Source organism: Sciurus vulgaris, assembly GCF_902686455.1.
Source record: "Sciurus vulgaris genome assembly, chromosome: 8".
In the NCBI taxonomy this organism is placed as follows: domain Eukaryota; kingdom Metazoa; phylum Chordata; class Mammalia; order Rodentia; family Sciuridae; genus Sciurus; species Sciurus vulgaris.
The window spans coordinates 116,685,243-116,703,243 of record NC_136468.1 but is presented as its reverse complement, the minus strand read 5'-3'; the positions used below and the strand labels follow the sequence as shown (position 1 = coordinate 116,703,243).

Here is an 18,001-nt window from a genome sequence, read left to right as displayed (position 1 = left end):
GGGTTTAGAAAGGATGGAGTGTTCCACTGCCAGAGTCCCCCAGCCCTAGCACTATGTTCACAGAGGAGTCCCTACCTCTTCCCAGCCTTGGCCCGGTGCCTCCTTCGGAACTTTTCAGAGAGAAACTTTCCTTTCTATTGAAATGCTGATGACTCTACTTGCAAAATTCTGCTTGCTTTCTGAGCTTTAATAAATCCTGGATTAGTATGAAAACCACCCAGGCACTGACTCTCCACATTTCCCGACGAGCTGTCTGGAGCTGGCTTCTTTTTTGTGAGTAACTTCCCCAAAGTTTGGAAAATTGCCCAATGCCAGGAACTTAGGACCACCAGATAAACTTCTCAGAGAAGAGCAAGCAAACTTATCCTTGTCAGTTCCAAAAGCTGGCACTGACCTTTCTCCCTCTTTCCTCTTTTTCCTTCCTTGCTCATAGCAATTTGTATGTTCCTCATTTCCCCTCGGGACTCATGCATGTTAGGCAAGTATCCTCCTACTGAGCTACACCCCCAACCCTTATATTTCACTTATGACCAAAATTTGGTTTCCCACCTAGCACCTCGAATTTACAACATGTGGGTTTGGGGGCTACTCTTGGCTTTGTTCTTTCTTAAGATTCCACTGTGATAGGACATCCAGAGCTATGGGGCTGTCTCTTTTCCAGTTACTTCCATTCAGTGCTTCACTGTCTTCAAATGTGTCTCTCTAGATTTCTAGGAAATTGCAGTACTACAGCTCTCTCTAAAGCATCACACTGACATTTTCAGTCTTAACATTTTTTGCTGGCTGGCATTTCACATGTGCTCATGGATACTTTCAAAATTTCCAAAATGTCCTTCCACCTCCACTTTGCCTTCCCTCTTTCCTTTTGCACTTCTTTCACTTTGGGTGAATCTGCATGAGCCAAGGGCCTCAGCCTTACTATATTAAGGCTGCCTGTCCCCCTCTTAGCAGGTGTGAAGCTGAGGTGTGAGCAGGAGCACATGGGGACTTCATCATAGCATTTTAAGGCGGTACAGTGGCAGTTAATTGTAAGAGATAACCATTCTGGGGCAACTGATGTTATGCAATTAAAGAATTAAAGTGTTTGGGTGAATTGAGTGTTTAGCGGCTGACTGATTTGTGAATGCATTTTCCCAATCTACAAAATAAGTGCAGGGAAAAAAAAAATTAAATCGTAGCAGTATACATGTAGCATATATAATTTACCATTTTAAGTGTATGATATTAAATATGTTCCTAGCATTGTGCAACCATCACCACCACCACCACCACCCATCTCTAAGATTGTTTTCATCTTGTAAAACTAAAATTCTGTACCCATAAAACACTGACTCCCTATTTCCTCTCTTCCCAGTTCCCCACCATTCTACTTCCTGTCTCTGAATTTGCCTATACTATTTTCCTTTTTTGTAGGGTTTATTTCACTTAGCAAAATGTCCTCAAGGTTCATCAATATTATAGCATGTGTCAGCATTTCCTTCTTGGAATTAAGATTGGCCGGGTGCCATGGTGCAGGGCTGTAATCCCAGTGGCTGAGAGGCTGAGGCAGAAGGATCGCAAGTTCCAAGTCAGCCTCACCAACTTAGCAAGACTCTGCCTTAAAATAAAATATGAAAAGGGCTGGGGATGTGGCTCATTTGTTGAGCACCTCTGATTATTTGATATCAATATCAAAATAATAATAATAATAAAACTGAAATTAAGACTGATAATATTCCATTGTATGCTTAGATCACATTTTGTTTGTCCATTCAATGTAGGTCAATTCTTACTTATTTTTTTAAGTAGTGAAGTTTATATTTTGACAATGGGAGGTTGGAGAGTCAGTGGAATATAGTAGAAAGAACACTAAACAAGAATAATAGGAACCTGGGACTTAGTTGCTGTTCTGTGTCCAGTGACCTGGAGTGGAGCGCTCCTAAGAGAGTGGACTGGAGGAGCCCTGGCATCAGAGCCCACTGGGCTGTCTAGGAGAAATGTAGATTCCTTGAATTCATCTCTGGGAGGACGGCCTGAGGATCTGCATTTATTAGTGTTTTTTATTTGTATTCCTTTTCCGTGCTGGGAATCAAGCCCAGGGATTTCTGCTTGCTACAAGTGCCCTACCCCTGAGCTATAGTCCCAGCCCAAGAGAGGACCTTCATTTCTAGAAAGTTCCCCAGGGATTTCTGTATATTTAGATTTGGGAACCATTGTTCCAAATCTCATTTTTCCCATCTGGACTAGATCAGAGATTTTCCTAATGGAGCAGTACCCTTGCTCAGAACACCAGGGTTTCATATAGGGACGATGCGGACTCCCAGGTAGATGGGAACAAGCCCAAAAGCCAAGGGGAAATTCAGTGGCACCCCGCTAACCAAACGAATTCTACTTTCTCTTTTGCCTCTAAGATTCCACAGAATTCTTAAAAGTAAATTTAAAGCCAATAGGGCCAAAAAAGGAATAACTATTAAATTTCAAATTTCATTTTTGATTAAATAATATAAATTTTAAAATTACAAATAAGTTTTTGAAATTACCAATGAGTTTTAAACATGACTGTTTTATAAACTTAATTGGTTAATTTTCTTTTTTTGGATTAAAACATAAGCTTGTTTTAATTTAAGTTTAAGCTCTGGCAAAAGGTTTCCATAGAGCTTTGGATGTCCCTTGTTTCAAGCTGCCAAACAGGTCATTTCTGGACATGGCTGTTGAGTATGCCAAGCAGACATGCACTGCAGGATATGCATTTTGATCCATATGTTCAAACTATACCTAATCTCAATGTTTCTAATTCTCAATGAAAAAACAGGATTTTCAGACATTTGGGCAAAGCTGGTGTCTGACTCTGACTCTCATTTTGGCTCCACCTATGACTCATTTGCTTTCAAACAAGTCCCTTTACCACTTGCAGGAGATCTTGGGAGAATTCCTCCCTGCATCCCTTTCCCTCATCTCCATTTGACGAATCCATCTTGAGAATTGGCCCGTGTGTGGTGCAGATTCCCACTATTGCCCTGGTCGTGGTGGACACCCCCACTGGGCCCATCAGATCATCTCCTCTGAGGATCTGTACCTGGTCTGAGGGACTGCCCGCCGGCCTCTTCATGTGGCCAGGTCTATGAATATTTGAGCCATGTGCTGCCGTCTTTGGCCAAAGGATGAGGTATTAGAAAGAGCCATTAAAAGGAAAAAGAAGAACGCATTAGATGTGTGGAGAGAGGCAGAAATGAAACCCCAGAAACCCTGGGTTTCTAAAGGCTTTGTGGTTTCTAGCTCCGGTCCCTGTTCAAAAACCAATTATGGCTTGGGTTCCATGAGACACCCCTGCATGTTATAACAAATGCTCCACCTCCTTTTTCTCCTTTCTAGATTTTGCATAACATAACTCAAGCTTGTCTCTGTTGCTTGCAATTTTAGAGTTATAACTAATAAACTCTGTGGAATATAAGTCTAATCCAGTTCATAGGAGTATTATATGACCCAACTGAGATACAATCATATATCATATTAGTATTAATGCTAATTTATCTTATAGTATTTTTGTTAGTACTATCTGAATGTCCTTTTCCCCCTTTGAATTAAAAATGCTGTATTTCTTAACGAGACCTAACATTCTAGTTACTCTTTTATTTGGAATAAGGCATTAAAGACTGGAAGGGGTTCTGAAATGCAAAAAAGAGGGTGGGGATTTTGAAAGGCAAATATTTTCAAGCAAGAATAACATACTTAAAAAATAGTTGACAGTAGAATGCATTTAGGAATTTTGATAAATCATACATAAATAGAGTGTAATCTCTCATTTTTCTGACTATACGTATTGCAGGATCATCTAGGTCATGCAGTCACACATGTACATGAGGTAATAATGTCTGTTTCACTCTGTTATCATTCCTTCCTCCATACCCCTTCCCCTCCCTTCACTCCCCTCTACCTAATATAAAGTAACTCTATTCTTCCCTATCCCCCTACCCCTTATTGTGAATTAGCATCTGCATATCAGAGAAAACATTTGGTCTTTGTTTTTTGGGGTCTGGCTTATTTAACTTAGCACGATATTCTCCAACTCCATCCACTTAGTGGCAAATGCCATAATTTCATTCTTCTTTACTGTCATGTACAACTAATTAGACCAAATAAAAGAATTAATTAAAAATAATCATTTTACAAAGCAAAAAAAAAAAAAAAATTTGAGCACTTTCTATATTCCAGGAAAGGTGCCAGGAATATTGATTCACTCCTTACTTATTTGCCCAGGGCTCCCCATTCCCTTCTTCCCCATGACTTACTCTCTACTGTGGGAGGAGAGGACAGTTACTGTGTGTTCTGTGTGCAGGAGGAGAAGGACAGGAGGGGACACAGAGGAAGGCATCTGACTCAACTCAGAAAGCATTTTTGGAGGAAGCAACACTTAAACTAAGATCTAGAGAATGAATGGAAATTGGAAAGGTCACTGGAAAGAAGAGTGCTTGCTGTAGGAAAAGAGACCAGTCTGCTCAAAGCCCTAGGGGTAGAGCAGTATGTGCCAAAAACTCTGCACAGGTGGTACTGTGAGGTGAGCAAGGCCAGGAATGTAAAGAGCTCCCGGCTACGTAAAAGCTTCTGAACTTGACCTGGGCTCCTGGGAGCTGTTGCAGGTTTTAGACAGGCAATAAACCTGGTAAAGTTTATACTCTGGAAAGAGCCTATCTTCTTGACCACATGGAGAAAGGTATAGTGATGACCATGTCTGGAGGCAGGGAGGCTGGACAGGAGGCTGTTGTAGTCCTCTGGGCAGGAGAGAGGACACTGCCTTGAAATGTGCGTTAGGAGGGAAAGAAGGGTTTGGGGAGAGAGAAGGAAGTAGTTGGTGTGATAGCATTCCCAATGATTTTACTTGCTCCTCACTTGTAAAGAACTATGATCCTCACTTTATAGGTGACATAGGGTAGTGTGGTCTAGATTATTTCAAGCTTGCACAGCTAGTAAGTGGTCCTGAGGGCCTTGGGGTACTAGAATATTGTCATAGCTCTCTTGTAGTCTCTTAGCACAAATTTTGAGAGAAAAGGTATAGGTTCAAGTTCCAAATGGTTTTCTAGGACAGCAGACCTGGTGGAGTGTGGTCTATGGAGGACGTGGGGGAATGAAAGGAATAGTGTGAGACAGCAGGGACAACAGGTAGTAAGGGCTTTAAGAGGGGGTCCCTCAGGATGGGGCACAAAATCAAACACTGACTACTTAACAGATTGATTTAACTGATTAGGGTGTCTTGGAGAAAGACAGTTTTTGAGAGCCGTTTAATAAGGCTATAGTACTGCCAGACAAGGAGGGGTCACCCCAGGCAGAGGACACATGCACAGCACTCAGACCTGGCTCCTGTATAAACTGTGATCTGGGGCAGCTGACTCAGCCTCTCCTGAGCTCTACAGTTGTGTGTCACTTGATGACAGTAACATAGTCTAAGGAATGTGTCACTGGCAATTTTGTTGTGTGAACATCATACAGTGTGCTTTTGCAAACAAAGATGACCACGACATCACTGGGTGACATAATCTCATGGGACCACCATTGTACTTGCAGTCTGGTTTTGGCTGAAATGTTGTTACGCAGCATCTGACTATAGATCATCCGGAAACACTGCTATTATCTACTTAAGCCATCTCTGAAGAAAGACTCTCAGTCTGGTCCTTGGCACTCACTACTCCCCAAATCTTCAACCCTTTCCTAGGAGGAGTCTCCTGGGAATCTGAAGATTGGTGAATGGAATGGTGACCTTCAACATCTGTCAGTGGATGGAATAGTTAGTTTCCTGTCCCAATGCCTTGCCAAGACTAGAAGGGAAGACTCAGAAAGAACTGGTTTTCAAAACACTTTAAACAAAGAGATATGACTTTAGCTTTAAGGATAAAGAAAATTTTCAGTTTATCCATTTGGCTGCCTGGTACCACATCTTAAATTTCAAACTTTTCCAAGGGCACTTTTCCGGGGACTTGGAGAAGTGAAGAAAGAGGAATTTTAAAGGGAAAAATAAGAGAGTGGAGGAGGAATTTAGGGATTTAACTCAACTTTGTGAGTTTTTGTTTCAAGCAAGAAAAGTCCAGTTTGACTTAGCAGCTGAGATGTACTTGGCTTTTCTTTTCTTTCTTTCTTTTTTTTTGGGGGGGATTGTCTTATTTTGTTTATTGTGATATTCTCCACCTCCATCCATTTGCTGGCCTATACCATGATTTCATTCCTCTTTAAGGCTGAGTAGTATTTCATCATATATATAATTTTTCATCTCATATATATATATATATATATTACATTTTTTTATCCATTCATCTGTTGAAGGGCACCTAGGTGGGTTCCATAGTTTAGCTATTGTGAATTGAGCTGCTATAAACATTGATGTGGCTGCATCACAGTAGTATGCTGATTTTAAGTCCTTTGGGTATAAATGGAGAAGTGGGATAACTGGGTCAAATGGTGGTTCCATTCCAAGTTTTCTGAGGAAACTCCATACTGCTTTCCATATTGGTTGCACCAATTTGCAATCCCACCAGCAACGTATGAATGTACCTTTTTCCCCAGGATCATTTTTTTTCTTTTTTTTTATTGTAAACAAATGGGATACATGTTGTTTCTGTTTGTACATGGAGTAACAGCATACCATTTGCGTAATCATACATTTACATAGGGTAATGATGTTTGATTCATTCTGTTATTTTTTCCTCCCCCTCACCCCTCCCACCCCTCTTTTCCCTCTATACAGTCCCTCCTTCCTCCATTCTTGCCCCCTCCCACCCCTCATTATGTGTCATCATCCACTTATCAGTGAGATCATTTGCCTTTTGGATTTTTGAGATTGGCTTATCTCACTTAGCATGATATTCTCCAATTTCATCCATTTGCCTGCAAATGCCATAATTTTATTATTCTTTATAGCTAATATTCCATTGTATATATATACCACAGTTTCTTTATCCATTCATCAATTGAAGGACATCTAGGTTGGTTCCACAGTCTGGCTATTGTGAATTGAGCAGCTATGAACATTGATGTGGCTGTATCCCTGTAGTATGCTGATTTTAAGTCCTTTGGGTATAGGCCAAGGAGTGGGATAGCTGGGTCAAATGGTGGGTCCATTCCAAGTTTTCTAAGGAATCTCCACACTACTTTCCAGAGTGGCTGCACTAATTTGCAGCCCCACCAGCAATGTATGAGTGTACCTTTCTCCCCACATCCTCGCCAACACCTGTTGTTGCTTGTATTCTCGATAATCGCCATTCTAATTGGGGTGAGATGGAATCTTAGTGTAGTTTTGATTTGCATTTCTTTTATTACTAGAGATGGTGAACATTTTTTCACATGTTTGTTGATTGCTTGTAGATCTTCTGTGAAGTGTCTGTTCATTTCCTTAGCCCATTTGTCAATTGGATTATTTGTATTCTTGGTGTAGAGTTTTTTGAGTTCTTTATAGATTCTGGAGATTAGTGCTCTATCTGAAGTATGAGTGGCAAAGATATTCTCCCTGCACTTGGTTTTCTAGTAGCACAATTCAAGTTAGAATACTGGACAGAAGTTTGAAAGAGCAACTCGATTGTATACAAACACTAGAAGGTTCTTACTGTGGAAATTCATGTGCATACAGAAGTAATTCACAGAGAGGACCTTATGACAAGGTTGGCCCTTGCCCTTCCCCTCCACTTCCTCGCTGGAGAAAGGGCAAAAGAGTTTGGGACAGAGGGAAGGTCAATCCAGCCCTGTCTCTAATGACTCCATGAGACTCCATTGTTTTTTTTTTTCTCCCCAGAGACGGGTGTCATTCTTTGACTTTTCCTTTTGAGTAATGTTTTCTGCCTGCCTCTTTAATTAGAGTTAGATATTCAATTAACAAGGAGGAAAAGAGAGTGTTTTCAAGCCTATTTCCTTGTGCTCCAGGAGTGCTTTTGAGGTTAGGTCAGCACTTATCTGTGTTGTTTACCTCTCTGACTCTTGATAGGATGGCATGTGACTTGACCAAAGCTGTAAATGGACATAGCAGTGACCATTACTATCTTGGCTTCAGAGACTGCTCTTTAATATAGTGGCAGATAGTAACAGTTTTGTTTACTAGGATAATGTTTTTTTCAAAGTATTATTATCATCATTATTATTGCAACATCAATCAAAGAATGAGAAAGCAACCATGCCAAGTCAAAATTAGAGGCCACTGTGCTGTATCAAGGACTTTGGGTTTCCTGTTGATTAGCCTACATTTTTCTTCACACTAAGACTTACTGCTCCATCTTGCCCCTCAGAAAACTGAACAGTAAGAAGTGCACAGGACATGGACGCTTTGAAGGGAAATGCACACTGTTTCTAGGCTACGACACTTTTTTTCAGGTTGCTTAAAAGAAGTTATATTTAGTCCATTTTTAGGGCAGTTCTTTGAACTTGGGGAAATAAGACAACTCTCTGCCTCACTCCACCAATCATAAGTGCTTCCAAACTTGACTGGTCTGGTATTTATGAAGCAGACCAAGAAAATGGTTTGAGTGTTCAATCAAATTAATCATTTTCTATGGGAGAATGTTTACAAGGTGTAATTAACTAAAAAAAATCAGGAAGTTAATAAATGCTTGCACATTTAAAATAGGTGGTGGGAATTGGGTAATTTAGTTTCTTTTTTATGCTTTTCTTAATTTTCCAAACTTTAGCATAAGCAGATATTATTCTCATAGCAAAGCATAGTAGTTAGAAGCACAGGTTGCCTGGTTCAAATCCTGGTTGTACCACTTTCTGTGGTGATATTAAGCAAATTATTCCATTTCTCCATGCCTTGGTTTCCTCATCTATAAAGTGGGGATAAAGATTGTAACTATCTAAAAGGCTGTTATGAGAATAAAGAGTTAACTTGGAGGAAGTGCTTAGGATCATGAGTTCAAAGCCAGCTTCAGCAACAGTGAGGCACTAAGCAACTCAATGACACCCTGTCTCCAAATAAAATACAAAATAGGGCTGGGAACGTGGCTTATTGGTCAAGTGCCCCTGAGTCCAATCCCTGGTACACACCCCACTCACCCCCCCCCCCCCAAAAAAAAACAAAAGAAAGAAAAAAAAAAAAAAAAGAAGACATGCCAGCACATAGTAAGTATTAAGTGTTTGCTAAGTACAGAAAACATTAAGTTTTTAATTTGGTCAAATTATGGTTAATTTTCTTTGGCATGCTATTTGTCATATTTTCTAGAACATTCATATTTCGTGATGTGTGTTACTAAAGAGAGGACACATATATACCTTTTCCTATGTTTTTCCTCAACTAATACAGATAGAGTGGATGTATGATACTTGGTGTGACTGATATTCTTAAAGCTTTTTGCTAGGACAATACAAACAGCAGATTTCCCAAGAATGTATCATACCCCCTCCACATTTGGTCATAGTTGAATTATGAAAACACTAATTCTCCTAAACCATAGGTTGTACTGTCATAATTAGATTAATGATGTTCACAGACCTGGAAGAATCCTTGACCTTTGGTAAATTCTGCCCCCTTGCTCAGGAGCTGAAGTGACTTGGGTAAACCTGTGTTTAGTGGTACGTGCTTCACTTCCTCACGTAGGCCCGGGAGGAACAGAGGGAAATAAGAACTGGCTTTGTGGTAGATATTCAAATAACTGTGAAATTGTTAATGAGTGATAGCAAAAGATGAAGAATGTAATGACAAGGCAGAATGAGTTTGGAAAGATCTTTTCCCATCGTTAAGAGAGTTTCCACACAAAAGCGAATCCATAGTTTTAAGAAATTCTAATGTGTGCAAAATGAGAAACATACTTTATGTTATCTTGCAGACTTCAGAACTGAGATAATTTTTCATTTTTTAATAAAAATATTATGTTGGTGAAGCATAGTCCACGGACTGACAGAAAGAACTGAAAAAAAAAAAAAAATCACAAAGTTGTGGGAGAGGTTTCCTGCCTAGGGGAGAGAGATCAGGATGGCACTGAAAAATCATATAAAAATCACTGCTGATTCCGGTTCCTTCCAGTCAATAAAGAATCTTCCAGAAAAAGGAAATTCCAAATCGTTTGTTTACCCAGCTGTCTGTACAAAGTGAATTATTCATGATTAAATGTGAATAATAAACCTATGCAAATATTTGTCATAGTCTCAATTTTGAGGAGGTTAGGGGAGCAGCAGGAAATGAAGTCACTTTGAAGTGATTTAGTTAACTCTCTCGTCTTTAGAAATAAGTTGACAATTTTTAGATTTTGATTGTTATTTATAGATTACCTCCCCACCCCCCCTCAAAAAAGGCAGGTTGCTTTTCCTTAGGAGACTTATGTCCTATTAGAAATGACAATTTGAGGTTTCTCTTAATATCATGACCTTCATATAATTTCCTTAGAAACTAACCATGAAAGTTAAAAAAAATTTTTTTCTGACTTTAGAGGGTTAAAAGCTTTCAACAGAAGTTCTTCTATAATGGGAAACCTTAACTGACAAGTTTCCAAGTATTTGTTGCTTACTGTAAATTCTTACCTATCAAGTTCAGTTATAGGTTTTTGATAAAGGGAATATTACAATAATACCGATACCAGGCAGTTTTAAGTTGTTTAGCTTTTTGGTTGCAGAATTGGTTGAACAGTTTCCATCAGAACTGTTAGACTAATGACTTTTAGCTAGAACTTCTTTAGATTTTATGTAGCCTATCCATTCTAAGAAGCAATTGCAAGATCTTGCAAAGTGTTTCATCATTGTGCAACCTTAGTAACTTTTCTAAGTCACTTTATACTCTATGACCATAATCTCCTAAAGAGTGTATAACATGTCAATGACTGTTTTATATACAATAATCCTGAATGAATTTCATTAATAAAAACAACTCCCCTTGGGCCTTGTCCTGACTGAAGCACGTGTTCCAGTTAACCATGAAATAGGATCAGATGAATCTTGCTTTTGCTCCACAGTAACCCCAATGCCTGGGGGAGGGGACAGAGAACTGGTCTGTTCTCCCCTGGTTCCTGGGGCGCAGGCCCTCTCTAGATTCACTGACAGATGGGCTGGTTCCCCTCATTTTGAACCTTTCTATTCATCCTCTCAGGTATCCTAGAGCCCAGAAACTGTGCCAGATTTGGATAGGCTGCTGTTCTAACCCACTATTTATACTTCCTGGTTGATAACACCTCTGGATCGGGGGTGGGTTCACCATCATGCACATTTTGTTTTTTTGTGGTACTGGGGATCAAATTGAGGGCCTCATGAATGCTAGGCAAGTGCTCCACCACTGAGCTATGTCCCCAGCTCATCACCACCCTCATTTTGCAGCTAAGGAAACAGAGGAATGGACAACTTAAAGACTTATCCAGAAGATTAAGACTAAAATCTACACTTGACAAATCTCTAGTAAGTGCTCTAGTAACAGGTTACACTGCACTGCTTATCCTCCCCAATCTGCTTAAAAACCATTAAATTTGTGGATTGTCAGTTACCTGCATAATTCCTAATGTGACATCTTGTGCTGTTATCTTCTTTTGGTATTGCCATTTCTAGAGATTTTCACAGTGTAAAAATGGAGCATAAAGAGCAACAAGTGAGTCAAAAGTTATCTAATCTTCATTATGATTTAATTCAATGGTTTCCTTCTCATAGTGTTATAGCTGGGGAGCCATTTCATCAGACTGGGAAGTTTCTGAACATTCAATGTAATTAATTTCTCTAATAGGCTACTCTTAATGGAGGCCCATTAGTAGGCATCACTATGAATTAACATCTTAGTCCAAGAGAAAAGCTCTTTGGAGGCAATGATAAAATGGATAAATCTTTGTTGAGAGATGTGACCAGGGGACTTAACCACATTCCTTGTGGTTTCAGAATGACATGCATATTCTGGGACCCATAGATAGGCAGAGATAGTTGTAGTTCTTAGTAATACCCTGACCACACCAGTTCTTTAACATAAAGAGATAGCTCAAAATGTTTTCTTAGAAGAAAGCAGCGTGGCTGATGTGCAAGTGAAAGCAGGGGAATGAAGTCAAATTCTGTCCACTAATCAGGAAAGGCTACTCGCTATTTAAACATGCCAGAAAGGTGCTGAACAAGTTGTTTCTATATTACCCTGCTAAGGATTCTCCCCCTCCATCTTGCTGAATAGTAGTGAAGTCTTTCTGTGGGGACACGGATATCTTTATTTTCACAATCTTGGGAAGCAGATTGTTTTGGTTTCGAAATTCTGACTCTGCTATTTACTAGCTGTTCTTTGGGCAAGTGATTTCACTTTATGTCTTAGCAATCTCGTCTGAAACTGGGATAACAACTGAACTTGCCACAATTGGTTGTGCTCATTAAGTGAATGAGCACACGTAGGTGCTTTAGTAGACTGCTTGGCTAAGTGAATGTCATGGACGTTGATGGTGATTAGCCCTAAGTAGAGGTCCCACCACATTCAAATAGACCTGTAACTCTGACAAAGCAGAGGAGTGAGGGCCTGGGCCAGAGGAGGATGGCCTGGTCACAAAGGGACACGAGGTCACTTCTGGCAGTGACAGAAATGATCTATATTTTGGTTGCGATGGTTACTGCAGTGTGATCTAAAAAAGCCCCCAACAATTCTTTCTCTGATTAACCCCTCAGGACGCTAGTCTAGAGCTGGGACTGTAGCAAAATGGTAGAGTGCTTGCCTAGCAAGCACAGGCCCTGGGTCAATCTGTAGCTCCATACCCACACACAATCATAGTGTGTATGTATCATAGGTCTCTATCTTTTCTTCTCTTTCTCCCTCCCTCCCTCCTTCCTCCAGGACCTAGTCATAATCTCTGGTTGATTTTCTGCTTTTGAACTCTTTCTTTTCTAATTCCTCCTTTGCATGTCTGCGTTCATGACCCCACAATTGGGTCCACTTCAATAACTGTGCCTAGAGCAGTGTAAGATGCTATTTGTTTAAAAAGGTGGGAAAGAAATCAATGTGCGTAAGCAAGCGTGTTTCCTTGTTTATGCCAAAAATAGCTCTTGAAAGATATATGAGAAAGTGGTTATATTAGTTACCTATGGGGAAGGGAACTGAATGGCTGGGGGGCAGGGGAAGGAATGTTTTTCTCTATATATCCTTTTGTTCCTTTTGAATTTTAAATCATGCGAACGTACTACCTAATCAAAACTAAATAAATAAAATGTAGGAAATCATAAGAACCCTGCCAAGTTCATCTATTCATTAAACAAATATTTACTGGCTATCTACCACTTGCCAGGCACATAGCACCGTGAGGGTGTCCACAGCCATGATTGTGTTTCATCAGTGGATCCTTCGTAAACTGCATATCACAGTCTCTGCCTGCTTGTTTAGTTTTAAAACTTGTTTATAGGAGACTGAAAGTGCACTGGTTCATCCCAGTGGCCAAGGCTAGCAACTGATTTAGGAAAAAACCAGGTCAGGGTGAATTATGCTGTGGATGATGTTCCTCCATATACTGAAAAGATGTAAAAAGCTTAGAAGAGGCGAGAGTATCAGAAAATACCTCATAACTAACATTTACTGAACACTAATCTTCCATGTGTCAGACATTCTTCTAAGCATTCTACCTGGATTACAGTAACTCATTTAGCTCTTGCAATAACTGTGAGAAAGACACTACTATTGCCTCCATTTTACAGCTAAGGAAACGAAAGTACAGAGAGAAAAGACAACTTGCCCAGAGTCACAGTTAGTAAATAGGATGACCAGGGTTTGAATTCCAAGACTTCAGTTTTAACCATTTCACTGCCTTTTGGAAGCAAGGATTATGAAATATTCCTTTGCTCCAAAATCTGTTTAAATTCTACCATTAGTAAAAGTGTCATAGAACTTTATGGCCAGAAAAGAGGTCAGTATTCAGTTGGTTCAGTTCTTATCCAAATGGACAACATCCTAGACAGCTAGCTTGAACACTTCTAATGGGGGAACTCCTTACAGCCAGAAGCAGTCACCAGCTGGCAGCTCTAATTACTAATAAAAACAGGAAAATGTTGGTTGCCTTCCATGTGCCAGGTACTTGTAGCATGGAGGAGAAATATTTTAATAGCGAGGCCAAATTTCCCTCTCTTTGACTTCCTCCACTGGTTCTATGTTCTGCTGCTTGCAACAAAACAGAATGTCTGTGGTTCCCTGAACTTCATGCTCTTCATTCATGTATTTGAAGACAGCTACAAAGTTCTTAAACTTTCTTCTTCCCACTGTTTATTCAGTCTGTTCTCACAAGGCTGCCTCTAGGTGAGATTAATTTTTCTTATTAACAAGTTTCTGTTTTAAAATGCAAATGTGGGAGAGCAGCTCATTAAGTATAATCTGATGTTTCCCTTTTATAAACTGTCCTGAAAGGGAATTTCGATTTGGCGGAAAGGAGTGGGCAGGTGCTGGGAACACGGGCACAAGTGCTTGGAGAGGATGTTGATGTAGGTACTCTAGATAGACAAAAAGCAGCACAGGGATCTGAAACTCCTGGAGACGACAAAAGAGGACTTGTTGAGAGTTCAAAAACAGCAATAATGATGAACATCTATGGAGCGCTGACTAAATGCATGCTGGGAAGTTTGCTTGAATTGCTTCACTTAATCCTTGAAAGGGTTTTAAGCAGATACCATTATTATCCACATTTTATAGGCTGATTAAATTGAGCGCGAGAGAGGTGAAATAATTTACCTACAAAATGGCAGTCAGGTTTTGAACCCAGTAGCTCAAGTTTGTTCTTAACTACCTTGTTAAAAGGAAGATGGAAAATTAATTTTGCTTGTTTATCCTAGAGCCCAATCAATAGTAATTATCCTAATAGAAGGTAGATGTCACAGACCTCTCCCCACAGAAATTGAAAATTATGTGTCAAGTCTCAGTCAGGACTTCAGTTCACAAATCACACAATCACACTTAAAATATTATCTAAAAAAACCTAATAGTTTCTAAAGAGGATACATTGAGGCGTTTTCTCACTTGTATAGAATCTACATTCACAGTATGGAAGATTTTGCCTTAACTCTTTGAAGCACACAGTAAATGTCATTTTATTACTTGGGACAACCTACTTTCTAAAGGACAATTACAACTGAGAATTAAGTTTGACTATAAGAATCTATGAAAGTCTCTAAAGATCCAATACTGTTGAAACCATAAATTGACAATTTTAAGTTACATTGAAAATTGACTTTGTTAGTGAAATTTTAAAAGCACATATATAACTTCAAATTTATATGAATGCAACTTCAACATTGATCAATATTTCCAGCTTCTTCCTGGCAGAAGTGAGGTGGAGAATGAAAGAACCCAGACACCAGAGGGACCTGCACGAGGGGAAATGAAGGTGCGGTTTCAGTGCCTGGCTTCAAAGGCTGGCGGCAATCACCAACCTAACCCATTTCTTTCCAGCTAGACTAACTTTCTGTAAAGACAGAAAAACCCCAAACAGCCAAATTCAAACTTCCCCCGCATAATTTTTTAATTTAACAATGTCCCAGTTTCCAAGCTCTCGTCATCTAATCTTTACAATTGTGCTGAAGAAGCAAGCACAGTCAGGGTGAGGGGAGGGCTTGTCTGCTCCAGCTCAGGCGTCCCAGCTCAGGGCCTCAGTCTTCTTTTTTCTTTTCCCTCAGAACTTCCAGCTCCTTGATGCATTTGTGTTTATTCATACCATTATTTTTAGGGACAGAAATGAATAGACTGGAGAAAAGTTTTCTTTCCTCCTAATAAATCATTCAGTAAATGGAATTGAATACCCTCTGATCTTGATAGCTGGTTGTCTATATGAGCTATGCTGTATAAAATCAGCTAGTTCATATTTCATGTTTCTCAGATCTTCCTGATAACAAATCTCTTTCCACGTGAGCCCAGCAACTTCTCTCTGCTGCTTTATGCTGCAGAAACACATTCTGTCCATTGGCAGTGATAAAACTGTTCTGTTGGGGGAGGGGTATTAACAGAGATAATAAAATCACTACAAAAATTTCTAGACACAGATTGTAGACTTTAACTTGAAGGATTTGTCAACCTTATACCAAGTTTATGACAACTGTAAGTATAGATTGAGAACTCAATTCTACTTTTAAATAAAATGATTCCTTTTGAAATCCAAATTGACTGGTTACATAAGTAATTTGCTTTGCCCTGTCAAAGACAGGTAAAAGCTTGGTAAAGCTCCATTGTGTTCAAAGGCTTGCAGTGAAGGTATGCTGATTACCTCACAAGGTAGTTTATTTTAAAATTTTGACAACCTGTGGAGTTAAAAACTCCTCTACTGAGACAAATTGACCTCCTGTAGCTTTTACCAATTTGGTCTTAGATCTGCCCTCTAGAGAGACACAAAACAAACCTAATCCCTCTACTAGACAGCTAATCTCTTTATGTGATGCTCTTAAAAGAAATTATGGTGACTCAGGCTACAATTCTATCAAGGATATAATAAACCCAATACCTTTCCCCTCCTTCTCCTATTTAGTGGCAGAGCAGGCTTACATGAATCCACTTAATATACTGGTCAGGAAAAAAAACCACCCCCCCCCACTCCCCCCAGGTCCTGGTACTCCAGGCCAGATCGAGGCTCCAGTGGGTAGGCTGCCCTGGATGGTCAGAGTCCAGCAAGGGGCTGTGCTAGACAGGAAGGCTCCCTTGGATTTTCTTCTCTGTTACTATAACACATGGCCTTCTGCTGGTACATCTAGCCCAGAGGTTCTCCTTAGTCTGGGTCAGAGGTCATAGGTTCTCAATTTTTTCACATGCATTAAAATTCTGAGAATTTTCCACAGGGCCCAACCCCCATAGTTTGATTTAGTAGAAATAAGGCAGGCCCAGTAATCTGTATCTTAATAAGCATTTCAGGTGCTGACGGCCTCACTACACTTTACATTTGAAGGAACACCTGTAAGTGAAGACACCACACAATGTGAAAAAAGATGAGTAAAAATATCTTGCATTTTGGTTTTATTTCTCCATAAAATACATATATTTATCATTTAACTTATCCATTAATAAAAATAATACTGTAAGTCATTTATTATTCATCTCAATACTAATCATTAAGTCTATCAAAATTCTTCCAGATTAAGGAGGGGACAAACAGCATCATCTGCAGGTTACAGATGGATAAACTGAAGTATTTACTGGGAAATATTTAATATAGGCCTTAAAAGGGAGAAAGACAGTTGAATTATAGCATGTCCCCTGTTTTGGATTGGCCAACAGAATAGGGCCTGGGGCCAGAGTTGAGGAACTTTATAAGGATAACACATGCTGGTCCCACACTTAGCTGATCAACCTTGTGACTGAAGTTAACACATAAATCACACCTGGCTAACCACCACCACACATATCCTATGCAACTCTGTGGGAATTTTAATAAAGCTATAGAGGCATTCCAGCATACAGGTTACAACAAGTTAAAACATTTCACAGTACTAAATACCTGGAGAGTTTAATTACACAAAGAAAACCCTTCTTTCCTTTGGGAACAACAGCTTTTAGCTGCTGTGGTTCTTTTACAAATAAAAAGGTTGTCTCATTTCTAACTCTGGTTTGAAGTAATGTTATTCTAAGGCAGCCCTGGAGACCTTATTTCCTTGTGGCAAAGTGAATCCATGTCCTACTCAGTAGCTTAACATTTAGTAAATTGACTAAAGAAGTTGAGCAACAATTTTGAAAAAGGTTTTGGTGATAAGAACTTACTCTCCTGCTAAGATACTTCATACATGTCTTTTCAAAATGAAATTATTTTAAAACAAATATAGCAAAGGCATCTTTCATTTTCTGTTAGGGATGAAGACTTTCACTGGTTCGCTGACCTTCCTCTTCTTCCTGGAACTCTCAGAATTTTGCTGACTGTACACAAAATTCATTCTTTGAATCTGTGAGAATCACCAGAGAAAGGCATAGTTCAGCAGAGATTTTGACATCTGCACAAGACATATATAAGACAGGTAGAACTAGAATTAATCCCTCAAGTTGCATAACGGATCCAAACCTGCTTTCCTGTGGGTTGGTTTGGCCCTGCACGGAGGCCCTACTGCCAGTATCAGAGTCTGGTATTCTAAGTTTTAGAAGTTGAGGTAGCCTGGAGGCAGCCAA

General features: G+C 39.6%; 1 protein-coding gene across 3 annotated transcripts in view; it reads right to left on the bottom strand.

The window, feature by feature from the left end:
• Positions 1–16,844: 16,844 nt before the first annotated feature.
• Positions 16,845–18,001, bottom strand: part of HORMAD2 (HORMA domain containing 2) — a 118,652-nt gene continuing 117,495 nt past the window's right edge. For all 3 annotated transcript variants that reach the window (XM_079151511.1, XM_079151512.1, XM_079151513.1), the window contains one exon: positions 16,845–17,781. In XM_079151511.1, the coding sequence (XP_079007637.1) occupies positions 17,677–17,781 (105 nt within the window). In that variant the 3' untranslated portion in view covers positions 16,845–17,676. The remainder of the gene's footprint in view (positions 17,782–18,001) is intronic.